General features: G+C 52.4%; 1 protein-coding gene across 6 annotated transcripts in view; it reads left to right on the top strand.

The window, feature by feature from the left end:
• GTF3C1 (general transcription factor IIIC subunit 1) overlaps window positions 1-27,186 on the top strand; it is a 73,255-nt gene that overhangs the window by 30,744 nt on the left and 15,325 nt on the right. For all 6 annotated transcript variants that reach the window (XR_005016389.1, XM_036824728.1, XM_036824727.1 and 3 more), the window contains 18 exons: window positions 385-599; window positions 3,164-3,300; window positions 5,017-5,170; window positions 8,010-8,113; window positions 9,225-9,409; window positions 10,901-11,155; window positions 11,423-11,568; window positions 12,712-12,809; window positions 13,305-13,401; window positions 13,519-13,696; window positions 16,431-16,572; window positions 16,974-17,109; window positions 17,545-17,626; window positions 17,760-17,948; window positions 19,715-19,872; window positions 21,728-21,870; window positions 24,003-24,084; window positions 26,248-26,360. Coding sequence is in view for 5 of the 6 variants with exons in the window: in XM_036824728.1 (XP_036680623.1) it covers window positions 385-599; window positions 3,164-3,300; window positions 5,017-5,170; window positions 8,010-8,113; window positions 9,225-9,409; window positions 10,901-11,155; window positions 11,423-11,568; window positions 12,712-12,809; window positions 13,305-13,401; window positions 13,519-13,696; window positions 16,431-16,572; window positions 16,974-17,109; window positions 17,545-17,626; window positions 17,760-17,948; window positions 19,715-19,872; window positions 21,728-21,870; window positions 24,003-24,084; window positions 26,248-26,360 (2,614 nt within the window). In the remaining variant the exon portion in view is untranslated. The remainder of the gene's footprint in view (window positions 1-384; window positions 600-3,163; window positions 3,301-5,016; window positions 5,171-8,009; window positions 8,114-9,224; window positions 9,410-10,900; window positions 11,156-11,422; window positions 11,569-12,711; window positions 12,810-13,304; window positions 13,402-13,518; window positions 13,697-16,430; window positions 16,573-16,973; window positions 17,110-17,544; window positions 17,627-17,759; window positions 17,949-19,714; window positions 19,873-21,727; window positions 21,871-24,002; window positions 24,085-26,247; window positions 26,361-27,186) is intronic.

Below are 27,186 nucleotides of genomic sequence, written 5' to 3'. Positions count from 1 at the left end.
TGGACCGCCAGGGAAGTCCCCTTGGCGGATGTTTTGTTTGTTATGTGTTGACTCTTAAAGGGATGGAATTCCCTAAACTTCCTCTATCCCTTTCCCTCCAACAACCTATGTGAGAAGCCCTTGGGGTTTTAGTTTAGTTATGGAAGACTTTTCTCAAAACACGTGGAGGGTGGTGCTGATGACAGATTTGCACGTCGGGGGTGGGGGTCGGAGTCCGGAGGGTGCGGCTCGCTGCTTGCTGGTCCACTTCCCTCGTCTTAAACTGACCACATGGACTCCTTTGGCCTGTGCGGCTCTGGTCCGGCAGCTGAGCAGAAGTGCCCCTCTCGCTTTCCCCTTGCTGTGGCCGCGGTTCATCCGTTCTGCGCCTGTCCTCCACTGCAGCGGGGTGGAAAGTCATCAGCCTTCACCCGTTGAAGAAGCATTCGTCCTCCTCCGTGGGAGCGGCTGAGAGAGCCGGCCAGAGCTCCTTCGGGGGGGACAACCTCCTGGACACCAGCAGCTCCGCAGACCCCGGCGTGTCCTTGGGCTCCCACTGCATGGAGAGTCACAGCGGCGACATCGCCGTGATCGAAGAGGTCAGGCTTGAAAACCCAAAGGTGAGTGCCCACGGGGGAGGGCGTTTCCTCTAGGGAGGAGCCTGTGGCAGGTGGACGTCAGCCTTGGCTTTTCTGTGCTTAAGAATCACAACAACAACAACAAAATGAATAATAGTAAAAGTGCCACATGCTCAGGCAGTGTAGGTGGGGGGGCCTCTACGGGAGGAATGCAATGCTCGTTGATACACCACCTTCACGCAGCCCGCCTTTAGCAGAAATCACCTGCATGTTATTTACAGGGTTTTAAAATTTCCAACAACGTACTCTTTCTACTTAAATTTATTTTGAAGGAAAAATGTGTATGGCTACTTTAAATCAGTGGTTCTCACTCTGGGCCGATTTTGCCCCCCGGGGGACATTTGGCAATGTCTGGAGACATTTCTCGTTGTCACATCGGGGAGAGGGTGCTAATGGCATCTCGTAGGCAGAGGCCAGGGATGCTGTTAAATGTCCTGGACTATGCAGGGCAAACCACAGCAGCGTCATCCAGCCCGAAGTGTCAGCAGTGCTGAGGTTGAAAAACCCCGCTTTAGATGAGAAGCCAGTATCATTTGCCATAAAAAGAAGGTGATCGTAAAATAGATCTGATAAAAACAAAACTTTCTTAGTCCATTCTGGTCAGATAGTGTTGTACTTCACAGTGTTAAAGACAGTAGAATCAAACCAATACTTTATCCTCAGTGTAATTAGAAGGATTAAAAGGCAGTTGACACAGGAATGCCTTTGTCATTATGTGATTCAGTTCACTCAGTGCTGTCCTTGGTCGCTGGAAGGTGCCTCAGATACGGCCAGTGGTGCCTCAGTTGCCCAGCACAGAACAGACTTGGGATCGGGGTGGCCTTTGTTGCTGTTGCTGCTGTTTGGTTCAGGCTTCACAGCAGCCCTGTAAGATGAAAGCCAGCTCTGGTCAGGAGGAGGCGAGCAGAGCCTCTGGGGACTGAGGGACTTGCCTGCTCAGTTAATGACAAAATGGAGAGTGGAACCTGTGGGTGTGGAGCTCCCACCCTGCCCTGCTTCTCCGTTTCCGGTGTGGAAGCCTGAGCTTGGGTTCTGTCCCTACAGCAGGAGTGATGGGGCATGGGGTGGGGGAGAGTTTCTGTGGAATTTTCTAGAACCTTCTAGCTGTATCCTGTCATTGGATGCCATGACTCTTTATCAAGGCATGATTGGTCTTGTCTCCACCTGAAGCACCTGCCGTCCTGGCCCTGCCACCCCCTTTGCACCTCCTCCTCAGGTCCACGTGTCCCCGGCAGCACACTCCCTCCAGGCCCTGCCAATCCTGCTGCTAGCTTCCTAGCTCAGCTCTTTCTCTTCCTCTTAGAAATCTGTCCCCAGAGTAATGGCAGAACCTTGTCCTTCTTTTTGCCCACTTGCTGAGAAGAGGGGCGTGAACTGTCCTGTCTGGAGGTCCCTTGGTGAAGCATGTGTTCACTTTGTAGCAGCACCGTGGGAAGCAGGCAGATTTTCTCACGTGGTTCTCCTCCAAAATGTTTGCTTTGAAACGCAAGAGAGAAGCAAAGTCTTTCTGCCACTCTTGGGCCCCTTCTTGGATCTGTGACTCTTTCACCCCTCGAGCCCCGCCCCCTTCAGGAAAGAACCGAGCCTCTTCCAGAGCACCGGTGCCAGCGGGGAAGTGATGGGACCCCGGCCCAAGGCGCCTCCTCAAGTGTGTTCTCGTTCTCTCGAAGCACTTCTCCAAGCGAGGAGGGCGTCCAGCAAAACAGGCCATGGGACCGCCAAGTGGCGCTGAATTATGCTGAGTGATTTGCCAGGAGTTTGTTAGGGTTGGGATTTCCTTTCCCTTCAGGGTGCACCTTTGGGCTTCAGCGTCTTTGATCCAAAGGCAGATGGAACAAGTTCAGATTCTAAGTTCCTGGAAGCTAAAAGGAACCACGAAGAGAAAAGTGGGCGTCGCAGCAGGGGTGGGGGAGGGCACCCGTCCGCTCTTTTCTCCGTCATTCACTCGCCACTCATCCTGATCCACTCGGAAGCCTGCCTCTGCATCTTCCTTATGTTCCCAGAGAGGCTGCCCGTGGCTTCCCTGAGGCGGAGGCAGAAGCCTGTCCTGGCGCACATTCACGCCCTGGGACCTGGCTTGGTGGTTTCACCTCACTGAGCCCTGGTTTCCTCTTCCGTAAAATGGGGACCATAATAATGAGGTGGTTGAGAGTTCTGGATGAAGAAGCCCCGTAGAGTGATGGCAGGGAGTCGGCCCTGAGTCTGTCCATTTCCTTCCTTCCACTGCGGAAGAACCAAGTAAAGATTGAGTGAATGCGGTCCCCTTCCCCGGGAAGGGCTGGAGTAGATGCCTCTGCTTTCTGTTCTGAAACCAGCTGATCTTCATAAAGTTCTGGGATCCTCTGCTGGCAGATGTCTGTGCTGTTACAAAGCACTGAAATAGTGGAGTAGTGGGATCCTATGGGGGCAGTAATCCTCTTGACTTTTCTTCTTGAAATATGGTGTAGAAATTCCGTAAAGAGGGAAAGCATACCGGCAGGAGTGGTGTCTGGCCCCCAAACCTTGCTGAGTCCATAGTTTTCTCATGCTTTTGGTCCCTGTTCTAGGAGAGTAGCAGTTCCCAGAAGACTGGGAAGCACGGCCCAGGCCAAGACAAACCCCATGAGACTTACCGACTGCTGAAACGCAGGAATCTGATCATAGAGGCTGTCACCAACCTCCGCTTAATCGAGAGCTTATTCACGTAAGGAGTAGTCTGTCTGTCTGTCTTGCATTAATAGTAAATCCCACATCAATCAGTCATCGCCATCCACAGAAACGACTTAGAGGCATTTGCATCTCTCTTCTGCTGTATAGATTCTCATAGGAGCCCTTTGTGGTAGAAAGGATTTGCAGTCTGTTTGTGTGATTTGAAAAGTGTAGACATTGAGAAATATCCATACACTTGACAGGGAGAGAATGATGGAGCAGGAAACAGAGGTCATGGGGAAAGTGCATTTGCCTTGTTCCTTCCTTAGGAATTTGGTGCTCAGGAAGGGGTGAGAGGAAACGGAGGCAGGTAATAGCATCAGCTTAGAAACATTGTTATTAGTTCTCCAGGGAGCCTTTTGTTCATTACAAAATCCTTTATGAAAACAAAAACAAAAGGGACATGAATGGCTAAAGAAGATGTGGCACATATATACAATGGAATATTACTCAGCCATAAAAAGAAACAAAATTGAGTTATTTGTAGTGAGATGGATGGACCTAGAGTCTGTCATACAGAGTGAAGTAAGTCAGAAAGAGAAAAACAAATACTGTATGCTAACACATATATATGGAATCTAAAAAAAAAAAAAAAATGGGGCTGAAGAACCTAGGGGCAAGACAGGAATAAAGAGGAAGACATAGAAAATGGACTTGAGGACATGGGGTGGGAGGGCGAAGCTGGAGCGAAGTGAGAGTAGCATCGGCTTATATACACTACTGAATGTAAAATAGTTGGCTGGTGGGAAGCAGCCGCATAGCACAGGGAGATGGACTTGGTGCTTTGCGATGACCTAGAGGGGTGGGATAGGGAGGGTGGGAGGGAGGCTCAAGAGGGAGGGGATATGGGGATACATGTATACATACAGCTGATTCGCTTTGTTGTGCAACAGAAACTAACACAGTATTGTGAAGCAATTGTACTCCAATAAAGATCTGTTTAAAAAAAAAAGGGACACATGTGGAGCTTCTGTGTCCAGGGTGCAGTGGGGGCTCTGCTCCCTAGTTTGGTCCTTTTAACCCACTGTTACCACCACGTCCTGGGAGGCATCCTTGGGCTTCTGGGCAGCCAAGGTCAAAGCCACTCGATTGGAAGGAGCCTTACCCTTGAGTCAAGGATGTGAGTTCTCTAACTAGGGGATGGGGAGACCGCCTGTGGATACTGCTGCCTGGGTCTCCTCTTCTGTGCAGGTGAGATGGAACTAGGTGCTCCTAATATCCCTTCTGGGCCTGCCATTCTGTGAGTCGTGATATAGAAACATCACCATAGTGACTCAGTAACATCTAGAGAGAAGATACGTGAGGAGAGGAGTCAAAAGAGCTTCAGATCTGAGGGTGTCAACAGTGGTAAACTGGAACATTCCTTAGCTGGATGTTGAATTAGCATGGAGACTCATTGAAGACAGATTTCCATCACGGAGCTCAGTTTCCCCACCATCGTTGTCACGAATCATGTAATCTCTTTAGTTCCTGGTGAAAGGCTCTGAACGTGAAGCTGCTGTGCATGGTGGCTTGTCTTTAGCTAACTCATTTATCACAAAGGGAGGTGATCTTTGCTATCTTAAGAAGTCATCCTTTCAGTGGTGAAACACCCTTTAATTCTCCCCTACTTTCTGCCGGATCCCATTAGGCAGGTGTTGGTTGCCTGGGTTTAGAAAGGCCTTCCATGTTGAGACTGGGAATATTAACGGCTTATTTTGTGATGCTGCAGGATTCAGAAGATGATCATGGATCAGGAGAAGCAAGAAGGTGTGTCCACCAAGTGCTGCAAGAAGTCCATCGTTCGCTTGGTGCGGAACCTGTCCGAGGAAGGCCTCCTGAGGCTGTATCGGACGACAGTCATTCAAGACGGCATCAAGAAGAAGGTAACCACGCAGACCGCCGCGCGTGCTGGGTGTTTTCTTACCCAGCTTCCCACATCCTTGTCCCTCAGTTGTTCCTTTGTTGCCGATAGTTCAGAATTTCCCATTATGCCTCCTCACTGGGGCAACAGGGATTATCTCCACTTCCTGTGGAAGCTGGAAACAGAAAAGAGGAATAACCTGCTTGGATTGTAGAGCAGCCTGTGCAGCCCAAGGCAGGTGTCCTGCCCCACAGCCAGCCTCGAAGGAGAGGATGGAAAGGGAGGCATATCCAGGTTCAGCTGACTAGTACTGGGAGAAATTAAGCAACATTTAGAAGGTGGAAAATTTAGGGCTTCCCTGGTGGCACAGTGGTTAAGAATCCACCTGCCAATGCAGGGGACACGGGTTCGAACCCTGGTCCGGGAAGATCCCACGTGCCGTGGAGCAACTAAGCCCGTGCGGCACAACTACTGAGCCTGCGCTCTAGAGCCCACAAGCCATAACTACTGAGCCCGCATGCCACAACTACTGAAGCCCACGCGCCCAGAGCCTGTGCTCCGCAACAAGAGAAGCCACCGCAATGAGAAGCCCATGCACCACAACAAAGAGTAGCCCCCGCTCGCCACAACCAGAGAAAGCTCGAGCACAGCAACGAAGACCCAATGCAGCCCAAAATAAATAAATAAATAAATTTATTTTAAAAAAAAAAAGGAAGGTGGAAAATTTAGACTAAGCAGCAAGAACATTAGCTACAGAAATCTGCAGAAACATATCCCAGAGGAAATGATGTCAGCGACTCAATTAGCATGCACTGCCGGGTCGTCCAACGGGGACAGTGGATCTCTTCTTTCCCAATTTATCTGTTTCTGTAAAGTTTAAAGTTTGGGCCATTCCCATAGCAACTGCAGCTCAGTGGCTTTGCACATATTCTAAGGCATAAATTTTTCAGGGTCAGAGTCATTTGAGATACCCGGCTGGGCGTTGGGACCAAAGGGAATGGTGCTGCGGAATAGGCATTTGTAATTTCCTGCCCTTCTTTCTGACTACGTTTTAAATCTCTGCCTTAAGAAAGCTCTGCTTTGATGTTTTGTTTTCTTAATAATCTGGCAAGGTAATTTCTGGTCTTTTTTACTTTATCTTATTTTCTTGAGACCTTTGAAATTTGAGAAACAGAGAGCAGTACCAGAAAATGACTTAAAAAACTCTGTTTCTACCATTCCAAGTTGGGCAGCTCATCAGTTTTTATATCTGCTGTGAGTCCCCTTGACATCGCCCCTCTCCCTTCCCCAGGCTGCCTGCCTCTCGTCCCCCTGAGCATGGCAGGAGGGCCTGGTGCTGACCTCTCTCACTGGGGGACAGCAGCCCAGCTGGTCAGCAGCAATGCCTCTGATTTCTGCTGGTCTTCACGGAGCAGGTCTTTCCAATGTGCAGCCTCCTCAGGCAGTAACTGAGAGCAGGGAAATGAAATCCACCCCCAGCCTAGGAGTGGAGAGAGACTGTGTTTATATAGACATATGGACATCTGCCGTGTCCCCCATGCCTATTTGGTCCCATATCCATCGGTGGTACCAGAGGGAGTGGGCAAGAGGTGGGGATGAGGAGTGAGTGTCCCAGGTGAACACTGAGGATCGATCAGTGTCCCAGTACTGGGGGCCTCTTGCCAGGGGGTTACCACTGTAGTAGCCCATTTGCCAGCTGGAAAGGCCGCCGTATTGTACATCTGCCTCCAGGGTAAGCTTCAGTTTCTCGGCAGCACTTTCTCTGGCACCCAGAGCATGTGCTGCTGGTTGGCTCGCGCCGATCTGCTGGAGCCACGCTGGCTGGAGTTGCTGTGTCCGGCACCTGCCTTTTGCCTTTGCTCCTGCATCCTGCCCTGTCCATCGGACTTTTGGGAAGTTGGCCCGGCCATTTGGCTGCGGAAAGTGGGGAACTAGGAATGCTTTGTATTTGCACCTGGCTTATAGATTCTCTGAGGTGTTGCCTAACTGTATCTCATTTGAACCTCACAAAACCACGAAAACAGTTGGCAGGGCAGCGGGGAAGGGCCTCCATTTCCCAAGTGAGGAGCAGAAGAGATGGAGCCACGTGTGGCCTTTGGAATCCCTGTCCAGGCGTGGCCACCTGTCCCCTGTGACCCACCCTCTTCAGGCCACTTTGGGCACGAAGCCTGCTGGCCAGAGTTACTTGTTTAGAAAACCTTACCTTGCTGTCTCCTGGGGCCCAGGCCTCACACTCCCATCTGCTGCTCAGCCCCACCGAGTTATGGCCATTTGTGAGTCTAGTTATCACTCGAGAAATGATAACCACCTTACTGTTAAGCCTCAGTACCTTGGAAAAGCTAAAACAACAAAGGCAGCCCTAAATCCTCTGTCACTTTGTTTAGAGGCACAGCTGGCAGGAGTCCCCCGATGGCACTCTCAGCAAGGGGAGATTAATGAAAGCCGCTTACCTCTTCCAGATGGAAGCCCTCAGGATTCCCGAGCAACTGTGGGAAATGCTCAGCTAGCAGGATGGGGTGTCGGGAGCAGCCCCCCAGGTAGCAGCCAGGACCAGTGGGCCATGGCAGCCCAGCTGGGGGGCTGCAGGGCAGACCGCTTGATTTCCAGGGCAGAATTCCTAACCAGTCAGAGCAGCACATTACGGATGGCGGAGCTTTCTGGCTTGGGCACTTGAGGGATTTTGATGCCAGAAACTGTAAGGGCAAACTGTTTAGCATTTTACGTCCCGTTTCATAACTGCCTTTTGGAAATGTCAATGACAGCAGGTATAACCAGGGTTCCACCAGGGAACCGAGCTGTGGAACTAAGTCTCCCCTGGCACCTCCCCTGCCCTTTGGGACCCCCCCGACCTCTCTCCGCAGGTGGATCTGGTGGTGCACCCGTCCATGGACCAGAACGACCCTCTCGTGAGAAGTGCTATCGAGCAGGTTCGTTTCCGGATGTCCAATTCAAGCACAGCCAACAGGCAAGTGGCAGCTCCCATGGGAATTCACAGTGACGCTCCCTGGGTTTGTGTTCCAACCTGAAGCAGTTTCCACAAAAGCCCTTTATTCATACTTTTGTGAAATCAGTGAAGTCACTGGTTTGGGGTTTATGGTTCATGATCCCCTAGTCTCAAAAAGGATCAATTTCTGGATTCTTTAAGAGGAAAAAAATCCTAACATTCTTCTTTTTTTAATTTTTATTTTATATTGGGGCATAGTTGATTAACAATATTGTTAGTTTCAGGTGTACAGTAAAGTGATTCAGTTATACATATGTGTGTGTGTGTATATATATATATATATATAAAGTTATACATGTATCTATTCTTTTTCAAATTCTTTTCCCATTTGGGTTGTTACAGAATAATGAGCAGAGTTCCCCTCTGCTAACATTCTTTAGGAGCAGTTCCACGTGTAGATGTATTTCTACTGTATCTGTGGGAAGGAAGGTGATCTCCGCGTCTTACTCTTCCGCCATCTTGCCCCCTCCTCCCCCATCTTGCCCCCTCCTCCCCCCTCTGCTAACATTCTTAATTCCATACTCTCTAATGGAGTGTGGACAGAGTGGTCCAAGTCACAGGCCCTATGACATGTGAGACTTGCCTAGTTTATAATATAGCTCAGAATGATTCTGGTTGCCTTTCTGAGGTCTTCTTTCATTTTGTTCATAAGCAACCTAATGGACCGGCAGAAAGCTCGGTGGGAGAACGTTCTCAGTTGGGTTTAAATTAGAGGTAGCGCCTGGGCTCTCAGATGTTGGTTTTTGTGGCCTGCCATGCCTTGGCCACAGGTGCTTTGAATCAGTTACCAATTAATTTCATGTCAAATTCCTGATTTCTGGCATTGATGAAAGTGTCAGAGGACCCAGCACATTGGGCTGCCCTTCTCACGAGGTAGCAGCTGCCCCGTAGGTGGGGGTCCACTGTCCAGGTCACCCCCCAAATGTCCAGTGCCCTGACATGTTTTATCCGTTTGCATCACCTGTTTGGCCCCTACAGGCAGTTGATTTGAAACCCCAGGGCCAAATTCTTGAGGACAGACCCTGTCCTTTCTCAGCCCTTGGTTTTCTAACATCTTATATTTGAACTTCAGGGTTAAAGCGCCCCAGCCTTCAGTGCCTCAAGGGGAAGCTGAAGAAGAAAGTCAAGGAAAAGGAGGCCCAAGAGGATCAGGAGACTCTCAGCTGAATGCTTCCTCTAAACTAGAAAGTGGACGGGTGAAAAAGACTGATGAGAAGATGGGCATAACCCAGCTGAAAAACTATCACCCTGTTGTAGGTAAAAGGCAGCTTCTTGTCAGGGTCTGATTGTGTTTCATTTGGTCTTCTGAGTCACTTGGTGTTGCACATCCAAGCCCTGGGCTGCAGGCAGAGAGTCAGGTCTGAATCAACAGCTGGGGTCATGGGGGGGCTGGTCACGTGCCGGCATCAGTTTTCCTGTCTGTAAAATGGGGGTGATTCTTGCCCGGAGTACCTCACAAGGCTGTTGTGAGGCCCAGGTGAAATTATGCCAGGTCCCACCCTGAGGAATTGTTCACGAAGATTAACTCTTTCTGCTGAATACCCTTGGGCTGGAACATTCTGTAAACCACAGAAAATCTCTGCCTTTCCTGAGCCCACAAGCCTCTGGTAGTTACAGCCACTGATGGCTTTGAGCATTCATCTAATTTTCTGGGATGCAGATCTCGAACAGGGCTGTCTCCCCTCACCCCACACCAAGCTGCTCTGACGTCAGCTTGTGCTGGGCCGGTGCCCACGGCCGGGCCTTCGTAGTTGGGGTGTAGTTGTAGTTGCTGGTCACAACGTGCAGCTGGAGGAGGAGGGCAATGGTGACAGCTCACAGACTTCTGTCAGGCAGAAACGTCCTGGTGGGGGACCCGGCAACCCGGGGGTTCTGAGCAGGAGAGGTCATTTGTGTGACTTCCCTTGCGGAGGGCTCCAGGCACACGGACTTGGCCCAGACTCTTAAGGGGTCACAGTTAGAAAGTACAGATGGAGGGAGAAGCTTGCGCACAAGGCGGCGCAGCGGAGCAGCACGTGCGCCTGAGAGGACAGGAGGCGGCCGAGAGCTCCTCGCACGGTCAAGGCCTGACGGCAGAGGAGGGGCCCCCCAGACCCTTGTCCTCGCCACCCTGTTCTGTGCCTCCCTTGGCTCTCACTTGTCTCCTCTCGCTGCGGAAAGTCAAGGAGCACTTTGTGTCAAAGAAATAAGCCATTTCGAAAAACCTAGATTCTGGGATATTTTGCACAGTCCCCATCAGCCTCAGGTCCTCTTGCTGGGGTCTGTCGTGGTGGCCCCCTGCCCTGTTACACTCTGCCTCACCTCCTGCGCGCTCCTCCTTCCTTGCTCCACCCCGTCACTCGGGCCTCCTGGCCCTTCCTCGAATGTGCCAGGCACACCCCCGTCTCAGGCTTCTTGCATTCGCCCTGGGGGGGCATGTCGCCCAGGTGTCTGCATGGCCCGCTCCCTCACCAACTCGAGGACGTCCCTTAAGGCCTCTCCCCAGTGAGACCTTCCAGGCCTCTGTAGAATTATAGCCCTCCTCTGCCTTCCTTGCTTTATTTTCTGCATCAGCTCTTTCCATTCGATGTACTATCTTAGGTAGTTTGTTGCTGTCTGCCCTTTCCCGCTAGAAAGTAAGTCCCGTGAGGGTGAAAACATTTGCCGTCTCCCTGGCCCCTGGGATACAGTGGCACTCAATAGTTTTTGAATGAATTGAACTCACTTAAATCTGGGATTTTCAAGCATCGCCCTCCTTTCTTGCCCCAGTTCCTGGACTTGGGCGTTCTCTAGGGTTTCTGCCCAAAATGCCTCGCCTGCGGGTGATCCACATGTTTCTGTGGTACCTGATCTATGGGCACCCTGCCAGCAACACGGTGGAGAAGCCGGGCTTCAGCAGCGAAAGGAGGACGGGGGCCCCATCCTCCTCCGGGAGCAACTTGGAGGCCTCCTTCGATGCCCCACCCAAGGACACCCAAGATGGAGCCACCCGGGAGGGTGAAGTGGAGCTCTCCACAGAGACCGGTGAGATGCCCTGGGCAGGCAGGCCACAGTGGGGTCCAGAGGGGAGTCACGGTGGTTGCTTGTCCTTATGATCTGAACTGGCTGAGTCCCCATGTTGCCCTGATCAAAACGAAGACACAATCCAAACTTCCTGAGCCTCTGGGCTTCCTGCCTGACAAGGAGGGTGTTGCCCTAGTTTGTGGTGAGAGGGAACCAAGACCTACTGGGAGGCGATACCAGCATCATGACCAGGACCCTGTCTCGGGACTGACCCCTGTTTTCCCCTAGTGTACGTGGATGAAGCCTCGTGGACGCGCTACATCCCTCCCGTCCCAATCCACAAGGACTTTGGCTTCGGCTGGGCTCTGGTCAGCGACATTCTTCTCTGCCTGCCCCTCTCCATCTTCACCCAGATTGTGCAAGTCAGCTACAAGGTACTGATGACTCCCAGGCTTTCTCAGGGGCTGGTCCCTCAGCTCCATACCAGAGGGCCTACACTCACCTGGTCAAGGGAAAATACTTGCAGTTGCCTGGCTGGCTGGCTGGGTGGGTGGCTCGCCAGATAGATAGATAGATATAGATAGATAGATAGAGTGGCTCGCTAGATAGATAGATAGATAGATAGAAAGAAAGGCAGACAGAATAGATTGGGTGGGTGGATGGATGGATAGATGGTGGGTCAAGGGAAATATTTCAAAGACTTGTTCTTCTAGATCAGTCAAAAGACAGACAATTATGGTATAGCAATAAAATATATTTTTACAAATTTGGTAAATACAGAAAAAGGAAAAAATAGAAATTACCATAGAAATGCTGTAACTTCATCACTCAGAGGTATCACTGCTAGTGTTTTTGGTGCATTTTCTTCTAGTCTTTTTCTTCCTATGCCATGTTTGTATGTAATGCATGTATATATATATATGAGGTCTTCCTTTTTAAAAAAAAATTTGAGACCATACTGTATTTACTCTTTTATTATCTGTTCTTTCCACTGAACAATGTATTGTATTTTCCACTTCATTGCCTTAACTTGATATTAAGTAAATCCGTAGTATTCCTTCTTATGCACGTACCCTAATTTATTTAACCAATACTCTATTTTTGGACATTTAAGCTCCAGTTTCTTGGTGGTGTAAGTGACATGTTGATGAATACCTTTTGGTAGACGTATTTGTGGGCAGCTCCAAAATTTTTCATCTTAGGTTAAGGATAGAAGTAGAATCACTGGCTTTAAAGGCAATAAGCATCCTTCATCTTTTTAAAACTTTTTCAGTATGAATAAATATATTCCCCTATTGTCCCCCAGAAATGTTTTAGCACTTTGCATGCCCACCAGCAGTGAGTGAAGCCACCTGTTTACTGTACCCAGCAGTGTGGCAGATGGGTTGGAGGGGAGGGGCGTCAGGACTGAGAGATGTGGGAGGTTTGGAGGGACAGGCAAGAGGGGGTGCTGTCCCCATGGGACGGAAGGCCAGATTCAGCGAGACCACAGCCTGGAAAGTAGTGGTGTTTTTTTCACAATTCTTGCAATTCACCCTGCCCTTGAGGGTGAGCTGAACCTGAAAATCACCTCTCAGGTGGACAACCTCGAGGAGTTTCTGAACGACCCTCTGAAGAAGCACACGCTGATCCGCTTTCTCCCCAGGCCCATCCGGCAACAGCTTCTGTACAAGAGGTGAGGTCCCTGCAGCTGACTCAGGGCGGCCGAGGGTCCTGGTAGGCCCCTTGGAGTTGGGCTTCTGAGTAATCGTTGATCAGGAAGAGGAAAGGTTTCTGCCTGCCAGGTTGTAGCGACCCAAGGTCATTAATTCAGCCACCTGTGCCTTCTACATAAAGCACAGAGGCAAATGCAGTGTGGGCTGGGACATTTTAGTACTTGCTTTCAAGGTTCTTTTAAAGTAAAATCTGCTGATAAAGACTGCAGGTAATGAGGTGGGTCTTTCCTTTTGTTACTTTTACTTTCGAACTCAAGCCCCCCAAGTAGGATCAATGCCCCGTTGCCCTGCTTGGTGTTGGGATGGGGGTTCTGGGTCTCAGCACAGTTCAGGCCCGAGGCCCGTCCTCGAGGTCCCACAGGTCGAAGAGCGGAGAAGAAGCAAGTCACATCCCTCACCCCCATGCAGACCCCCTGACGGCAGCTGAGAACCCGCCACCCTCCTGTGTTTTCCAGACGTTACATTTTCTCGGTGGTGGAGAACCTTCAGAAGCTGTGCTACATGGGGCTGCTCCAGTTCGGGCCCACAGAGAAGTTTCAGGATAAAGATCAGGTAACGGCCTCCAGGCCCAGATGAAGGTGGTCCTGACTGCTAAGCACAGTTTCCAGACACCTCACCGATGCTGAGGCTGAGGCTCTCCCCTCACCCCATCCAGTGTCTCCCTCGTAGGTCTTTATCTTCTTGAAGAAGAACGTGGTCATCGTGGACACCACCACCTGTGACCCCCATTACAACCTGGCCCACAGCAGCCGGCCCTTCGAGAGGCGTCTCTACGTCCTGAACTCAATGCAGGACGTGGAGAACTATTGGTTCGATCTGCAGTGCGTCTGCCTCAACACCCCACTAGGTACCATCCGTCTTTACTGGACTCGCCGTTTTCCCTCCTTTCTGTGGGATAGCCGGGAGTTAAAGCTAGAAGAGACTAGAAGCCGTCTGCTGGTTTTCCGACTGTCCCCCGGAGGCCTGGAGTGTCCTGGAAGCTCCCTTAGAAAGGACAGTGGTGGGCCTCACCTGGGAGGGCCACTAGCCCTCCACCCCATTGAGCCCACGCAGCTTCGCTTTTGTCTTTATTCATTTGCTCCTTCTGTAGGTATTTATTGAACACCTTGTGTGTGTCTTTTCCTACGCCCAATAACACAGCAACAGGACTTAGGCTGTCTTGGCGAAGACACAGCACACAGAGATCCAGAGTGTGATAAGAGCTGGGGAGGAAACACACCGGGTGATGAATCGAGGGTGTTTTACTGGGCTGGTCAGGAGCAGCCTTTCTGAGGAGGAGACTTTGAGCTGAGTTCTAAAGGATGAGGCCGAGCCAGCCGTGACCAGAGCTGAGGAGGAGCATCCCAGGCAGGTGCAACGGCCCCGAGTGTTGATGGAGAAACAGAAGAGGCCGGTGTGCGTGGGAGGGGAGTGGCAGCTGATGAGATGGAGAAGCAGGCAGGAAGCAGACTCTGGGGCCTTGCAGGACACAGGAAGAGTTTAGGTTTGTTCTGAGAGCAGCGAGAAGCCATTGGAGGTTGTAAGCCAAGATCTCAGGTCTTTCAAAGTTGCCCTGGCTGCTGGATGGAGAACAGACTGAGAGGCACCAGAGTAGAAGCAGGGAGACCAGCTGGGGGCTGTGATTCGGGTCCAGGAGAGGTCCGCTGATAGTGATAGTGAAGGACAGAGGACAGGTTGGGAGGTCTTTAGGAGGAGGAACTGACCAGACTGTCCAGTGGGTCGGATGACTTGGGCTTTGAGTTAAGCCTTGGCTTGTGTTTTCTTCTCTCTCTGGAACATCCCGACCTATGTTCACCTTGCAGATGGCCACACCTACTTCAAGCATTCTCTCTCCGAGAAAGCCTTTCCAGCATCTTTACTGTCATCTGCTGTCATTCTGGGAATTCCTTGAGCACAGGAAATTTGTCTTGTATCCCCAGCATGTCTCAAAGTGCCTGGTACATAGGTGACATCCCGTAAATGTTTATGGAATGAATGGAGGGTTTGTAGAAGGCGTTAGAACCTCCAGTCTTGTGCTCTTTCCTCTAAGCCAGTTTTCATCAGTTCCTTTTTTGCCACCTGTCCCAGGAGGAAAAGGATGCCACATTCCATTTGCACCTGGGAGAGGACTCCCTCTCTTCCTTCTGTCACAGAGCTGGAAGATCAAGGTTACACTTTGATTTTTGCAAAGCAGGAGCCACATGTTTATTGGGTAGAACTGTTTAATGCCAATAGGCTAATGAGCACTTGTATAGATCCTTTAATGGATCCAGACAAATTTTAGAAACAGTGTTTTGTAGAATCCTCTGGCATCAGCAGTGAGCTAGGCTTTTACCAGGGCAGATTTTAAAGTGCCCTAATTCCCCTGCATTTTATACCTAGATAAAAATTTGCGAACCAGTATGTTATTTGCACCAAAGTTTCTCAGGCTTGACAACTGGTGAATTTCCATCCCTTCCCACGTTCGTGAGCCAAAATGTGGGAGGCTTATTGAGTCCGTTAATCAGGCATTGATTGTCCCTTCATTCAACAAACATTTGAGGGGGTTCTGCCCCATCAATAATAAGACATGAGCATCCTTTAAAGTGGGACTCCCAGAGCATGAGTGCACACAGGCAGCACCTGGGGAACCCGCTGAAATGCGGATTACTGGGCACGGTCCAGGGATTTGGATTCAGCAGCCCTGGGGAGGGCCTGAATCTGCGTCTCCCACAGGCAGCTTGGTGGTGCAAGGCGAAGCATCGCCTGAAGTCCTCTTAGGTTCAAGGTCCATTCAAATGCATGACCTTGGGTAAGCTCTTTGTAACCTCCTGAGCCTCAGTTTCTTCATTTCTAATCTGGGAACACCACCACTGCCTTGTGGGGCTGAGGTGAAGCTTGAACCAGATGTCTCACGTAAAGCTCCAGCTGGGAGGTGCAGGGCATGGGCTCTCCCCACCGCCCCTCGCCACCACCCAGGCCAGTCTCCCGCTGACCATGTTAGGAGAGGCTCTTCTGTAGTCTGCAAATTATCATAGCCTTCCCTGGCCTGACGCAAGCAACGGTTTTAGTCGTATTTTATATTTCCTTGCAAGAGATGCTTTATGGTGGAATCACTGAATGTAATTTCCCAACTAAATTAATGCACCTCTGGGGCACTCAGGAAACGTCTGGCTGCTCCTGGAGCCCAGTGGGCCCAGGGAGACTGTGACGCTGCCTCGCACTGTCTGTCTAGACCCCCACCAGCCCGACCCTGGCAGCCACCACCGTGTGCAGCCGTTTTCACTCGTCGCTTCCTCTGTGCGGCGCACAACTCCCCGGGGCATCCCCCTGGAAGGAAGAGGGCGTGGGGTTGCTCTGGTTGCCTGCTCGCCTCGCCTCCTTAATAGAGTACAGGCTGCACGCAGGCCCTTTTCTCAGGGTCACGACCAGCTTTAGCTCGCTGCCTTCTGCATTTTGTGCATTTTGTGCAAAGAGGTCCCCCAGTTTCAGACCCTCTGCCCTGGTGGGGAGCCTGGCCACAGACAGGGAATCCAGTCTTCTCTCGCCACCCCTCGGCGGGCCGTGGCCGGCAGGCCGCGGCAGGAAGGTGTCCTCAGCGGGGCTTGTGTCTGGTTTCCTAGGCGTGGTGCGCTGCCCGCGCGTCCGGAAGAGCAGCGGCCCCGATCAGGGCAGCGATGAGGAGGGCAGTCTGCAGAAGGAGCAGGAGAGCGCCATGGACAAGCACACCCTGGAGCGCAAGGGTGCCATGATGGAGTACACCGCGTGCGTCCCCGCCCCGCCCCGCCCCGCGCTGCCCCGCCTGCGGAGCCGCGGGCGTCCTGCTCCTGCAGACTCGGGCCCGCCCCCCACCGGCCTTCCCCGTCAGGCCCGGAAGCCTGAGCCTCTGGTGCCGAGGCTGCAAGTTGGTGGCCGTGGCTCACATCTGGCCCCAGCCATGCTGTAGTTAGCTCACCTATGGTCAAGAAATAAAAAGAACCAGTAACCAGAGTGCAGAAATTGGGAATTTTACCTAACAGTCTGGGTTTTTGACAAGCCCTTAACTTCCACCTGCCAGGTGTTTTTCTGGGAAGGTAACACTTATAATAAATGCCCCCTACCCACTCCATGAGCTCTCTTTTCAGTTCCCAAGGAGGGCTTGTTTTCTGTTTATTTCCATCTCCTAGGGGCAGCCGTGAGGTCGTGGATGAAGGCTTTATCCCCGGAGATGGGCTGGGAGCCGCTGGGCTCGATTCCAGTTTCTACGGACACCTAAAGCGAAACTGGATCTGGACCAGCTACATCATCGACAAGGCCAAAAAGGTGGGCTTTCAGGACGTGGGCAGCCATCCCCGGGCCCCCACCCGGGGGGCTGCCGTTGCTACTCACCTGCCTCTCCCTTTCCTGGCTCACAGTTTTTGAACTGGCCAAACGAAAATTGACCAGAGACACAAATAATTACTTCCATATATACTAAAGGTATGTCAGGCCCCTTAAATATCTGCCTGGCCTTTTTTTTTTTCCCCAATGGATTCTAATTTATTCCGCGATGTGGACAAGTATTCCTTTTTAAAAGAAAGAACAGAAAGTCTGTAAGACAGAGGTCACACGGGGAGGGGGTATGTGTGTGATAGGAGAGTGGCGGTCCCCACACAGTCTCTTCGTCAGAGACTCGTACACCTGAGCGCTGTGGCTGCCCTGGGCTCCCCGGGGTCCATGAAAGCTCACGCTTTATCCGGTGCCATCCTCGTCTTTTAGGAGACCACCGCGTCGGAGAACGGGCTCACGGTGAGGCTGCAGACGTTCCTGTCCAAGCGCCCGTTGCCTCTTGGCGCTGGAGGTACGTGGGCCAGGAGTTCAGCAGAAATAGACGTGGGACCGTCTCGGGCCGACACGATCGCTGCGCGTTGGCTTTGGCTTCTGGCCTTTGCAGAGGTCATTGTGCAGCGCCGGTGTCCTGTGCTTATTTCCAGGCAGTGGCAGGTTGACTGTCTGGGGAGAAGCACGAGCTGGATCGGGGCTCTGTGCCGACAGGGAAGAGCACTTTGAGGTTGACCGAGAGCCCACGCTGGACCGGAACCAGAAAGTGAGGGGTGGGAAAAGCCAGAAGCGCAAGCGGCTGAAGAAGGACCCTGGGAAGAAGATCAAGAGAAAGAAAAAAGGTTTCGTGGTGCTCGTTCGTGTGTGCCAGGCTTGCCTTTGCATGCACGGTCTGGCTGGGGATGGACAGCAGCCTCCCCGCAGCCCAGCCTGAGCTCTGCCTTCAGACTCGGGTTCCGCCTCTTTCCATTTGCAGCACTAACTCTGCGTGATAATGTTTTATTTTCCACACGCGGCCTGCTGGCCGAGAGGGCCTCGAACTGACTCTGCGCTTCCCCCTGCTTTCTCTGTCTCTGCATTGTGTAGAGCCTTTTCACTTAGTAACTCCCTCAGTTCAAATTTCTAATTTCTTCTCAACTGGGAAAAAAAAACCTCGGCAAAAAATCCATAGCAAAGTCCTCATCACAACCAGCCCAAATCCTATTATTCTTTTGGTTTGCTTTTTAATATCTGCATCTGTGCTAATCAGGGCAAAGTTTAAAGTTACGTTGTGTTTTTAAATCAGAGGCAACATGGGCGTCACTTAAGCCCGCAGGATCTCTCCAGATCTCGTGAACCCCTCGTGTGCGGTGCCTTGTAGATTGCCCTTTCGGAGTCTTCATTTGGGCGGTATTTACAGTGAAGGAGGGTAGCGAGAAGACCAGTGTCCAGGTTTTAGGCCACTTTCATATCACCTCGGTGGTGTGTGTGTTTTCACAGTGATCTGATGGCTATAGCTATTCCAGCTGAGAACAGAATATTTGAACAGGAACCTGTTTGTAGTGGTTCATTCGGCTGGTGCTCACAACAAATAACCTCGCGTCAGCTGAAACAGCCTCCTCTGTTTAGCCTGTCCAGATACGCGTAAGATCAATTGGCTCGCAAAGACCTGAATGCATTACAAGGCAAAATTCGGTGGTGGTGTCGATTTGAATCTAAATGCTCTTGCCCACTTTTCTCCTGCCCTCATTTGGAAGACACTCACTAAACAAACAGTCTTTTGGAATTGGCGGTAGCATATGGCAGCATATGGCGTCTGCCTGTGAGACTGCCACCAGCGTCTCCCCGAGGGGAAGAAACTTTGGGAAACCCAGTGGTTGAGAGCTCAGGGTTCCACTCCTGTCTGCTGCTTACTAGGCTCTGACTTTGGGCAAGGTGCTGTATCTCTCTGTGTTTCAGATTCCTCAGCTGCCAAATGGGGATAATAATTGTATCCTTCTCATAGGGTTGTTGCCAAGTATTATTTTTAATTATAAGTGAATATGTGTAAAAAGCTTAAGGCAGTGTTTGGCACCTAGTAAACATTCCATAATGTTAGTGATTGTTATTGTTTAGGTAGTAGCTACTTTGTGCCAGGTGCTGCGCGAGGTGTTTTATACCCAGCCTCGTTCACTCCTCAAGGCAGCCCCGTAGGGTGGGCCTTGTCCCCACGCTGCGCCAGAGTTTGCACAGCATCTCTGAGGTCGCAGAGCAGGGGATGGTGGGGACCCACTTATCCAGAGAGCGCACCCCAAGCAGGCTCCCTCGGCTTCTGTGCCAGGTGCTTTCAAAGGGCTCGGTGCCTCCAAGGGAAGGATCAGAGATGGGCAGATAACTAACAAGAGGCTGCATCCGGCTGCCCAGCCCGTCGCCGTGAAGTGTGACCAAAGAGAAATGATGAAAGGGCTAAAGAAAGTCCGCCAGGATGGGCTGAGTCTTTTGTGATTCGTTTACGTGACTCCCCGCACGATGAGATTCTGATAACCAGTACCTTGGTGCAGTCTGACCTGCTGGGTAGGGACCCTTCCCCTCTCCACAGTGACAGCTCCAGACTGGTTATTAGAGGCCCCCTCTCCTCTTCCCCTCTTAGAAGAGCTCCCGGAAGAAAAAAGCAAAAGGCTGCGTTACCATGACGAGGCCGACCAGAGCGCCCTGCAGAGGATGACCCGGCTGCGTGTCACCTGGTCCATGCAGGAGGACGGGCTGCTCGTGCTCTGCCGGATTGCCAGCAACGTCCTCAACACCAAGGTTCACGGCCCGGCGCCCCCGCCCCCTCCCAGCCTCGGGCCCGCTGATTTGCGAGTCCCTCTCATCGTGGGACCCACATAGGGAGGCTCGTGCCTGGGACCTCTCATCCATCCCATCTACTCCACTTGGCCACTGGGAGAAGCATTTCGCAGAATCCTAGCAATGGATACCACGCTCGTTTTCTTTTTTTTAAATTTTATTGGGATGTAGTTGATTTACAATGTTGTGTTAGTGTCAGGTGTACAGCAGAATTAATCTGTTACACATATACATATATCCACTCTTTTTTAGGTTCTTTTCCCACGTAGGTCATTACAGAGCACTGATAGAGTTCCCTGTGCTAGACAGCAGGTTCTCTGAGTTATCCGCGCGCCCGCCATGCTTATTTTTGCACATCTGTTTCCTGGCTTCGGCTCGCGCGTCTATGTCTTTGCCTGGCTGCAGGCCACACGGCTGAGAGCTGTGATCTCCCTCTCTCTTCACCAGGAATCTGACCCTTCCCTGCTCCCCGCCTCCCACCCTCATCTGCCTGGAAGACTCCTATTTATCTTTCAGTAACTGCTTATCATCTCTGGAAAGGCTTCACTGATCCTGCCAAAGGGAAGCAGTTACTGCGCTCTCGCTCTGCCCCTTGGACGCGTACATTTCACGCTGCTCCTTTGGCTTCTGGCGCCTCTTGGCCCACTGGAGTGGCTGCTTCTAGAGGCAGAGGGACTCCTTACTTGTTTTTTGTAGCTGCAGCCCCTCGCGTGGTGCCTCCCGCACAGTAATCACTCTGTCCGTGCGAACCAAGTCAGCGTGGGACGGTGGATGTCCCCGGGTTCACTCCCCGCCTCCCATGCCATGCCGAGGCGAATGTCCCCTCAGGCTGGTTCACAGAAGCCACCCGGAGCGTGGGCTCTGCCAGTGTCCCGTCCAGGGCCCCTTCCAGGCAGTAATACCGCCAGGCAGAGTAGGTGAGGCGGCTTCATAGGAGCCCCGTTTGTGTTTCCTGTTCTCAGCCATACCAGCCAAGAGAAACCCCCTGACAGGTCTGATGCTCGCTGCCTGCAAGCTCATTAAATCCCTTTTCTTGATCATTGCCCCAGATTTCCTTATCCCTCCACCCCTTCCTCAATTCCCACCCAATCCCTTCTGCCAGGAGGAACCCGAAGGCGTGTTGCTGTCCCTAGTACCTGGCCTTGTCTCATCACAGCACTGATGGGAGAGGCCTCTCCCCTCCCCCCTGGCCCTCCACGCAGCCAGAGGAGCCAGGAGAGCCTTGCACGGACCCTCCACTCACTCGCTTCAACTTACACCAGATTCCTGGGCCCACTCGTGCTGGGGCGCTAAGAAAATTACCCTGTCATCAAGCCCCTTCCTTACCTGGGCTGTGCCTTCCCGCATGTGTTCACTGAGAGGGTCTCCTGAGTCTGTGACTCAGCACGTTCTGTTTCCACTAGCGTAACCACAGGCGCCGTACACAAGAGCGTTCTTGAGCGTACATGATGGGTACTTAAACCTCTAAAACCGTCTAATGAAATGCATCTTCTATACTCCTGACCTCCTGTGACGCATTGCCGTCCAGTCAGTATTACCCAAGCACCCTCCGAGCACCTCTGCTAGTCACCAAAAGATACTTTTCCCACTGGACCTGGAGGATTTGTCTTATTCCTCTCTGCCCAGCACCCACTCAGGGCCAGGTGCGTGGTCAGTGCCCAGTAAATGTGACTGAATAAATGCGTGAGGTGACAGTTTTGCGTGTCTGCTGAGGAAAGAGGCTCCACAGAGCGTATTCCCCCCTCCTTTACGTTAGTGACCCATAACGTGGGCTCCGAGGGTACTGATTTTGTGTCTTGGCTTGTGTTTGATCCAGGTGAAGGGCCCGTTTGTCCCCTGGCAGGTCGTGCGGGACATTTTGCACTCAACCTTGGAAGAGTCTTTGGATAAAACATCCCATTCGGTCGGACGAAGAGCTCGCTACATAGTCAAAAACCCACAAGCCTACCTGAACTATAAGTAAGCCTCCTTTGAACTTCCATGACTCCAAGACGAGGGTATCCCAATGCTTCTAGTTCATTCTTTACTCTTCTTTCATCCCATTTGCTTAAGAGTCGGCTGTAAAATCCAGATAGATAAAATCTGAGTCGTCCAGTAGCACATCAGTAGTCTGTTGGAGACTGTTGGTGAGATTGTCCTTGATTTTGGGGGGCTGGGTGTGATTCTGGGCACTTTCACATTCAAGGTGTTATTTACACTTTAGAACAGCCTTGTGAGGCAGGTGCTGCTCTCCTTTGTTACAGGTGAAGAAACAGGCTAAACAGGCTAGGTGACAGCGCTGAGTGTTACCTCTTCACCTCACCTGAGTAGCATGTGGTGAAAGCAGAGGCCTCCGCCCATTTCCACTAGGGTTTCAGCACTCCAGAGCAGCTTTTGATGTCTCCGTGTTAGTGGCCCATCACATAGCTCACTCCAGAAAGAAGCTAGACAGGAACGGGATCACTGGACCAAAAGCACTCGGCCATTTCCTCAGCAGAGCCGGGCGTTCCCTTAAGACGTGAGGGCACGGCAGCTGGCCAGGAGCTGCAAAGCCTCCCCCATCGTCAGTTGCTGGGGAGGCTGCCCCGCCGTCCGTGTCTGTCGGGGCCAGGGTGTAAAGCCGTCGCCAGCCCCGTCAGACTCCTGCAGCTCCCTCCTTCCAGCGGCGTGGGCTCGAGTGGGGAAGCCCGGCGGGGGGTGTGGGAAGGTACCCGAGTGTTGCAGCCGGCACGAGGGTGGGGCCGGAAAGCGGAGCTGCTTCCACCAGCTGATGTTCGGGCCACGGGTCAGTGGGAGAGCGTGGCTCCGGGTTGATTCCGAGCCCTGGGCTGCCTGCAGTCAGCCAGATTGCCAGGGAAGCAGCCCAGCCCTGGACTGGGGAGGAGACTCAGCCCTCTGCCCAGGCTTCTCAGTCTCGGCGCTGCTGACATGTGGGGCGGCTCGTTCTCTGTTGTGGGGCGTCCTGGGCACTGTGGGGTGTTTAGCAGCCTCCCTGCCTCCGCCCCCCCACTGCCCCACCAACTGTGACAATCAAAAATGTCTTCACACGCCCCCCGGTCGGGGGGCAGATCGCCCCAACGAGAACCACTGGGTTAGACACACCAAGGGGCCTTCCTGTGTGAAGCCACTTCCCCAGTGCGTGGAAGACTCTTAGAATGTTCGTTCTATCTGAAAGGGCTCTGATCACCTGGTCCAAAGTCCTCCTTTTTGCAGAGTGGAAACAGGCCCAGAGAGAGCGTGCAAGTTGGCTGGGGTGACAGTGAGCTGGCAGTGAAGTGAGATCTGGAACTCGGGTTTCCTGGCGCCTGCCTGACGCTCTTCCTCTTGTCCCGCAGCAGCCGGGGAAGGGGGACGTGAGGGGGCTGCAGGGTGCGCAGGCCCAGGTCTCCGTCCACTGCAGCTCAGAGCTGTGGGACCTGGGACGGGGCATTTATCCCCTTAGGGGCTGTTTCCCCACCTGTGAGCAGGACGATACCAATAGTAACCACACCTGTCCCACCTGCCCTGGCCCTTGGCTTCTGTGTGACCTCGGGGGCAGGGGCGGACCCTACACCTCACTGAGCTGTGAAGTGGAATGACAGTCTCTACCTTGCAAGCTCTTTATGAAGGAGCAGCTCCAGCTTTCAAAGTGTGCAGCTCCTAGGAACCCAGCAAACGCTGGTTGTCTTTCCCTCCATTTCCCTTTGGGCAGGTCAGGCTCTTTTGATGCCTGGAGGTGTGAAGATGTGTGCAGTGGACAGAGTGCTGGAGGAGGCCGGAGCTCTTAATACCAAACACCAGGGACTGTTTTTAAACTTACGATCCTCTTTGACATAGGTCTCTCCTGTGGTCCTGGCCAAATCCCCGTGAGGGCAGGCGGGTGGAGGCTACTGTTCTCAGTTTGCACGTGGAGGACAGAAGCTCAGAGAAGTCGAGATGTGAAGCGTGAGCACTTAACAGGCCGACCCCAAATCCTTCATTTTCAAAAGCTATAATCACCCAGCAGGCACATAAGCAGATCATACTTCATGTTTACCCAAGGCCAGAACTGTTAGGACAGAAATCTTCCGGTGGTTCTGAACGTGGGCATCGTTACATTGCCCAGACTTCACTGTGGCCTGCTCTCTCCACAGGGTTTGCCTCGCCGAGGTGTACCAGGATAAGGCACTTGTTGGAGATTTCATGAATCGAAAATGCGACTACGGAGACCCAAAGGTGGGCCCCGCGCGGTGGTCAGGCTCAGCCAGCCCTGAGGCAGGGATCTCTAGGTTCTAGTCTGGTCCTCTGGGTCCCACGGTGCCTCTGCCAGCCTTGCAAACATGGGCTTTTCCCCTGCTCATTTGGGAAATTGACTTGTCAGTTCTTTGGCCGTGGCCCTCACTTGATCTGGGTCCAGCATCAGTTTTAAAGATGATTAGAATTTGCCATGTCTCTTTGCAACGCTGCTGTGTCTTGGGTCTATTTTATTAAGAAAATAGGGTTGCTCTTCAGAAATTACAAACAGCTAGACTTCTGGAAAGCTCGTGGATAGGCCATGAGTTTTTTGTTTTTTGGTTTTTGTTTTAATTTTATTTTAAATTTTATTTTTATTTTTGGTTGCGTTGGGTCTTCGTTGCTGTGCACGGGCTTTCTCTAGTTGCGGTGAGCGGGGGCCACTCTTCGTTGTGGTGCGCGGGCTTCTTCTCATTGTGGTGGCTTCTCTTGTTGCGGAGCATGGGCTCTAGGCGCGCGGGCTTCAGTAGTTGTGGCATGCGGGCTCAGCAGTTGTGGCTCGCGGCCTCTAGAGCGCAGGCTCAGTAGTTGTGGCTCGCGGGCTCTAGAGCGCAGGCTCAGTAGTTGTGGCTCACGGGCTTAGTTGCTCCGCGGCATGTGGGATCTTCCCGGACCAGGGCTCGAACCCTTGTCCCCTGCATTGGCAGGCAGACTCTTAACCACTGTGCCACCAGGGAAGCCCAGCCATGAGTTTTCTGTGGGCGGGGCCAGGACGGTGATTGACAAGGAAGGAAGCTGTCTTTCCAGACCCAGGCTTCTCTGTTCTGTGGCTCAGAGTCTGCTCACCCCTCACTCATTGAGCTCACACCGGACTCCGCTGCGTGTATGTCCGGCCTTGTGCCAGGCGAGGCCAGTTGAAATGGAGCCACAGGGCAGTGGGACGGGCAGAGAAGTAAATGCGCACCGCAGAACAGTGCAGCCACCCTGAGAGAGGAAAGCACAGGCCACTGAGGTCTCAGAGGGAGAATTAGGAGTGCTTTTGATGCAGGTGACGGAAAAAAAAACATAACGGGCTTAAGGCTTTTTTTTTCCCCATGTGCCAAGCAGCCCGGAAGTAGGCCGTCCTATGCAGGTGCAGCAAAGCAGAGATGTCCTCAGGGTCCCAGGTTTATCCTGTCACTCTGTCCCCATTCCTGGTGGTCAGCTTTCCATCCTCACGCTGGTCACCTCATGGCTGCCAGGTAACTGCTGGAGCTCAGTCCTCACAACAGAATCCCAGGGCAAGAAGAAGTGGGGAGAGGGCCCTTGTATCAGGGAGGGGACAGCCTTTCCCAGGAGATCCATCCTGACTCACCTTGGGAAGCTGGGCAGTCTGTCTCCCCACACCAAATTGGGGCTGGCTCCACTGCTAAGAAAGAACGGAATGAAGGAAGTAGGCGACCAACGGCATCTACTACAGAGGGCTTTTCAAATGTGTCAGCACTGAGCCCAGACTGCAGAGATGAGGAACCAGCCGAGGAAAGGCAGAGGAGGAAGGAAGGCAAGGTGCCCCATGGGAGGACGGCAGCGAGAGGCGTCAGGGAGGAGTGTGAACTTGTCCTGTAGCGCTGGACACCGGGTGACAGGGTGACGAGGTCGGTTTGCTGGCCATACCATGGAGGATGAGTTGGAGGTGTGAGCCTGGGGGTGGCGAGGCAGTGAGGGACCACGCTGTGATCCAGGTCTGCACTGGGATGGTCGCAGGTTGGGTACAGAGGAGGAGGGGTCTGGTTTGGGGTTCACGGTTGAGCGTGGCGGTGGAGGCCGACTTGCACAGGTGAGTCACAGAGGAACAGACCTGGGGGGAGGGAGGCGACGAGGGGACACAGGCCTGCTGATTGGAGGAGACTGCACAGGACACGTTCGGGGCTCCCATCTGGGGCTCGGGGGAGAGTGCTGGCGGCGCAGGTGTAAGGCTCTCTCCATCTCCGAGTGAAGTGGCGAGCATCTGTCACCTTCCCGGGGGGGCTGGGGAGGCAGGAGGGCACAGGAGACAGTGTTTCTGTCATTGTCTCTGGGAGGTCGCTGCCGAGGGAGTTTGCTACAAGATTTTCCCTCAATGTGTCTTAGTGAAACCTCCATTCAGGGAGAAAAAGGGCTTAACATCTCATTCTCTCATGTTGAAAGGTTTGTGCCAGCGAGTTTAAAGAATTTGTGGAGAAGCTTAAAGAGAAGTTCAGTTCAGCCCTAAAGAATCCTAACCTTGAAATCCCAGACACACTCAAGGAGCTGTTTGCCAGGTAAGGTTCCCTTGGGAAGGTTCTGTGTGAACCTTGGGGCAAGAGGAAAAGTCACCGGCCAGGACCGCCACGGGTGTGTCCCCCACCAGCAGTTCCACTTGACCTTGCAGCGAACCCTGCACTACCCTTGACTCTGGACGCCCTCGTCTCCTCTCATGGGCGACTTGAAAATGGGGAGGCACTGCCATCCCTCGCGCCCCACCAAGCACTCCCTTCCATTCCATGGAGGCCCTGCTCTGACTTAATTCTGGCCTACTCAGGTATTTGAGTCCTTTTGCTGTGATGGCTCATTTTAAGCACGAGGAAACTCTGAGATGTACTTAACTTCCCAAGGTCACAGTGCTAGTGAGCCCCAGGCCGGGATTTGAACTTAGGTAGGTCTGACCCCAGAGCCCCTGCTCTTTCCGGCTCAACCACTGGGCATCTGGAAAAGAACATACTTGGGTTTGAGCCCAGACCTGTGAAACTTGAAAATCTTGAGTGCTGTGAACCAGACCTATTTCCGCTGCTTGATCCAAATGTGAATCCCTTCTCTTCACCGTCCTCATCAGGATAGTCCCTCTCGCCACTGTATTTCCACATTTCTTCCATCCATCAGGTCCCACTGTGAACTGTGTGGTACCTTTTCAGTGAGCCGTCTGCATTTCCGTTGGGGATCTCGTCCTTTCATTCACCCAACAAATAGTTTATGTCGTGCCCACTGTGTGCCAGGGCCAAGGAGCGATCTGTAGCCGTTTACAGATTTTGCCTTCGCCACAAACTCCTCCCCAGAACCCGCAAGTGGCATGGTTGTTCTCTTCAGTCTTGAAGATGTTTCAAGTGGCCT

This window comes from Balaenoptera musculus, chromosome 15 (assembly GCF_009873245.2).
Source record: "Balaenoptera musculus isolate JJ_BM4_2016_0621 chromosome 15, mBalMus1.pri.v3, whole genome shotgun sequence".
Lineage (NCBI taxonomy): Eukaryota > Metazoa > Chordata > Mammalia > Artiodactyla > Balaenopteridae > Balaenoptera > Balaenoptera musculus.
The sequence above is the reverse complement of the archived record's forward strand: the minus strand, read 5'-3'. Positions and strand labels throughout refer to the sequence as shown.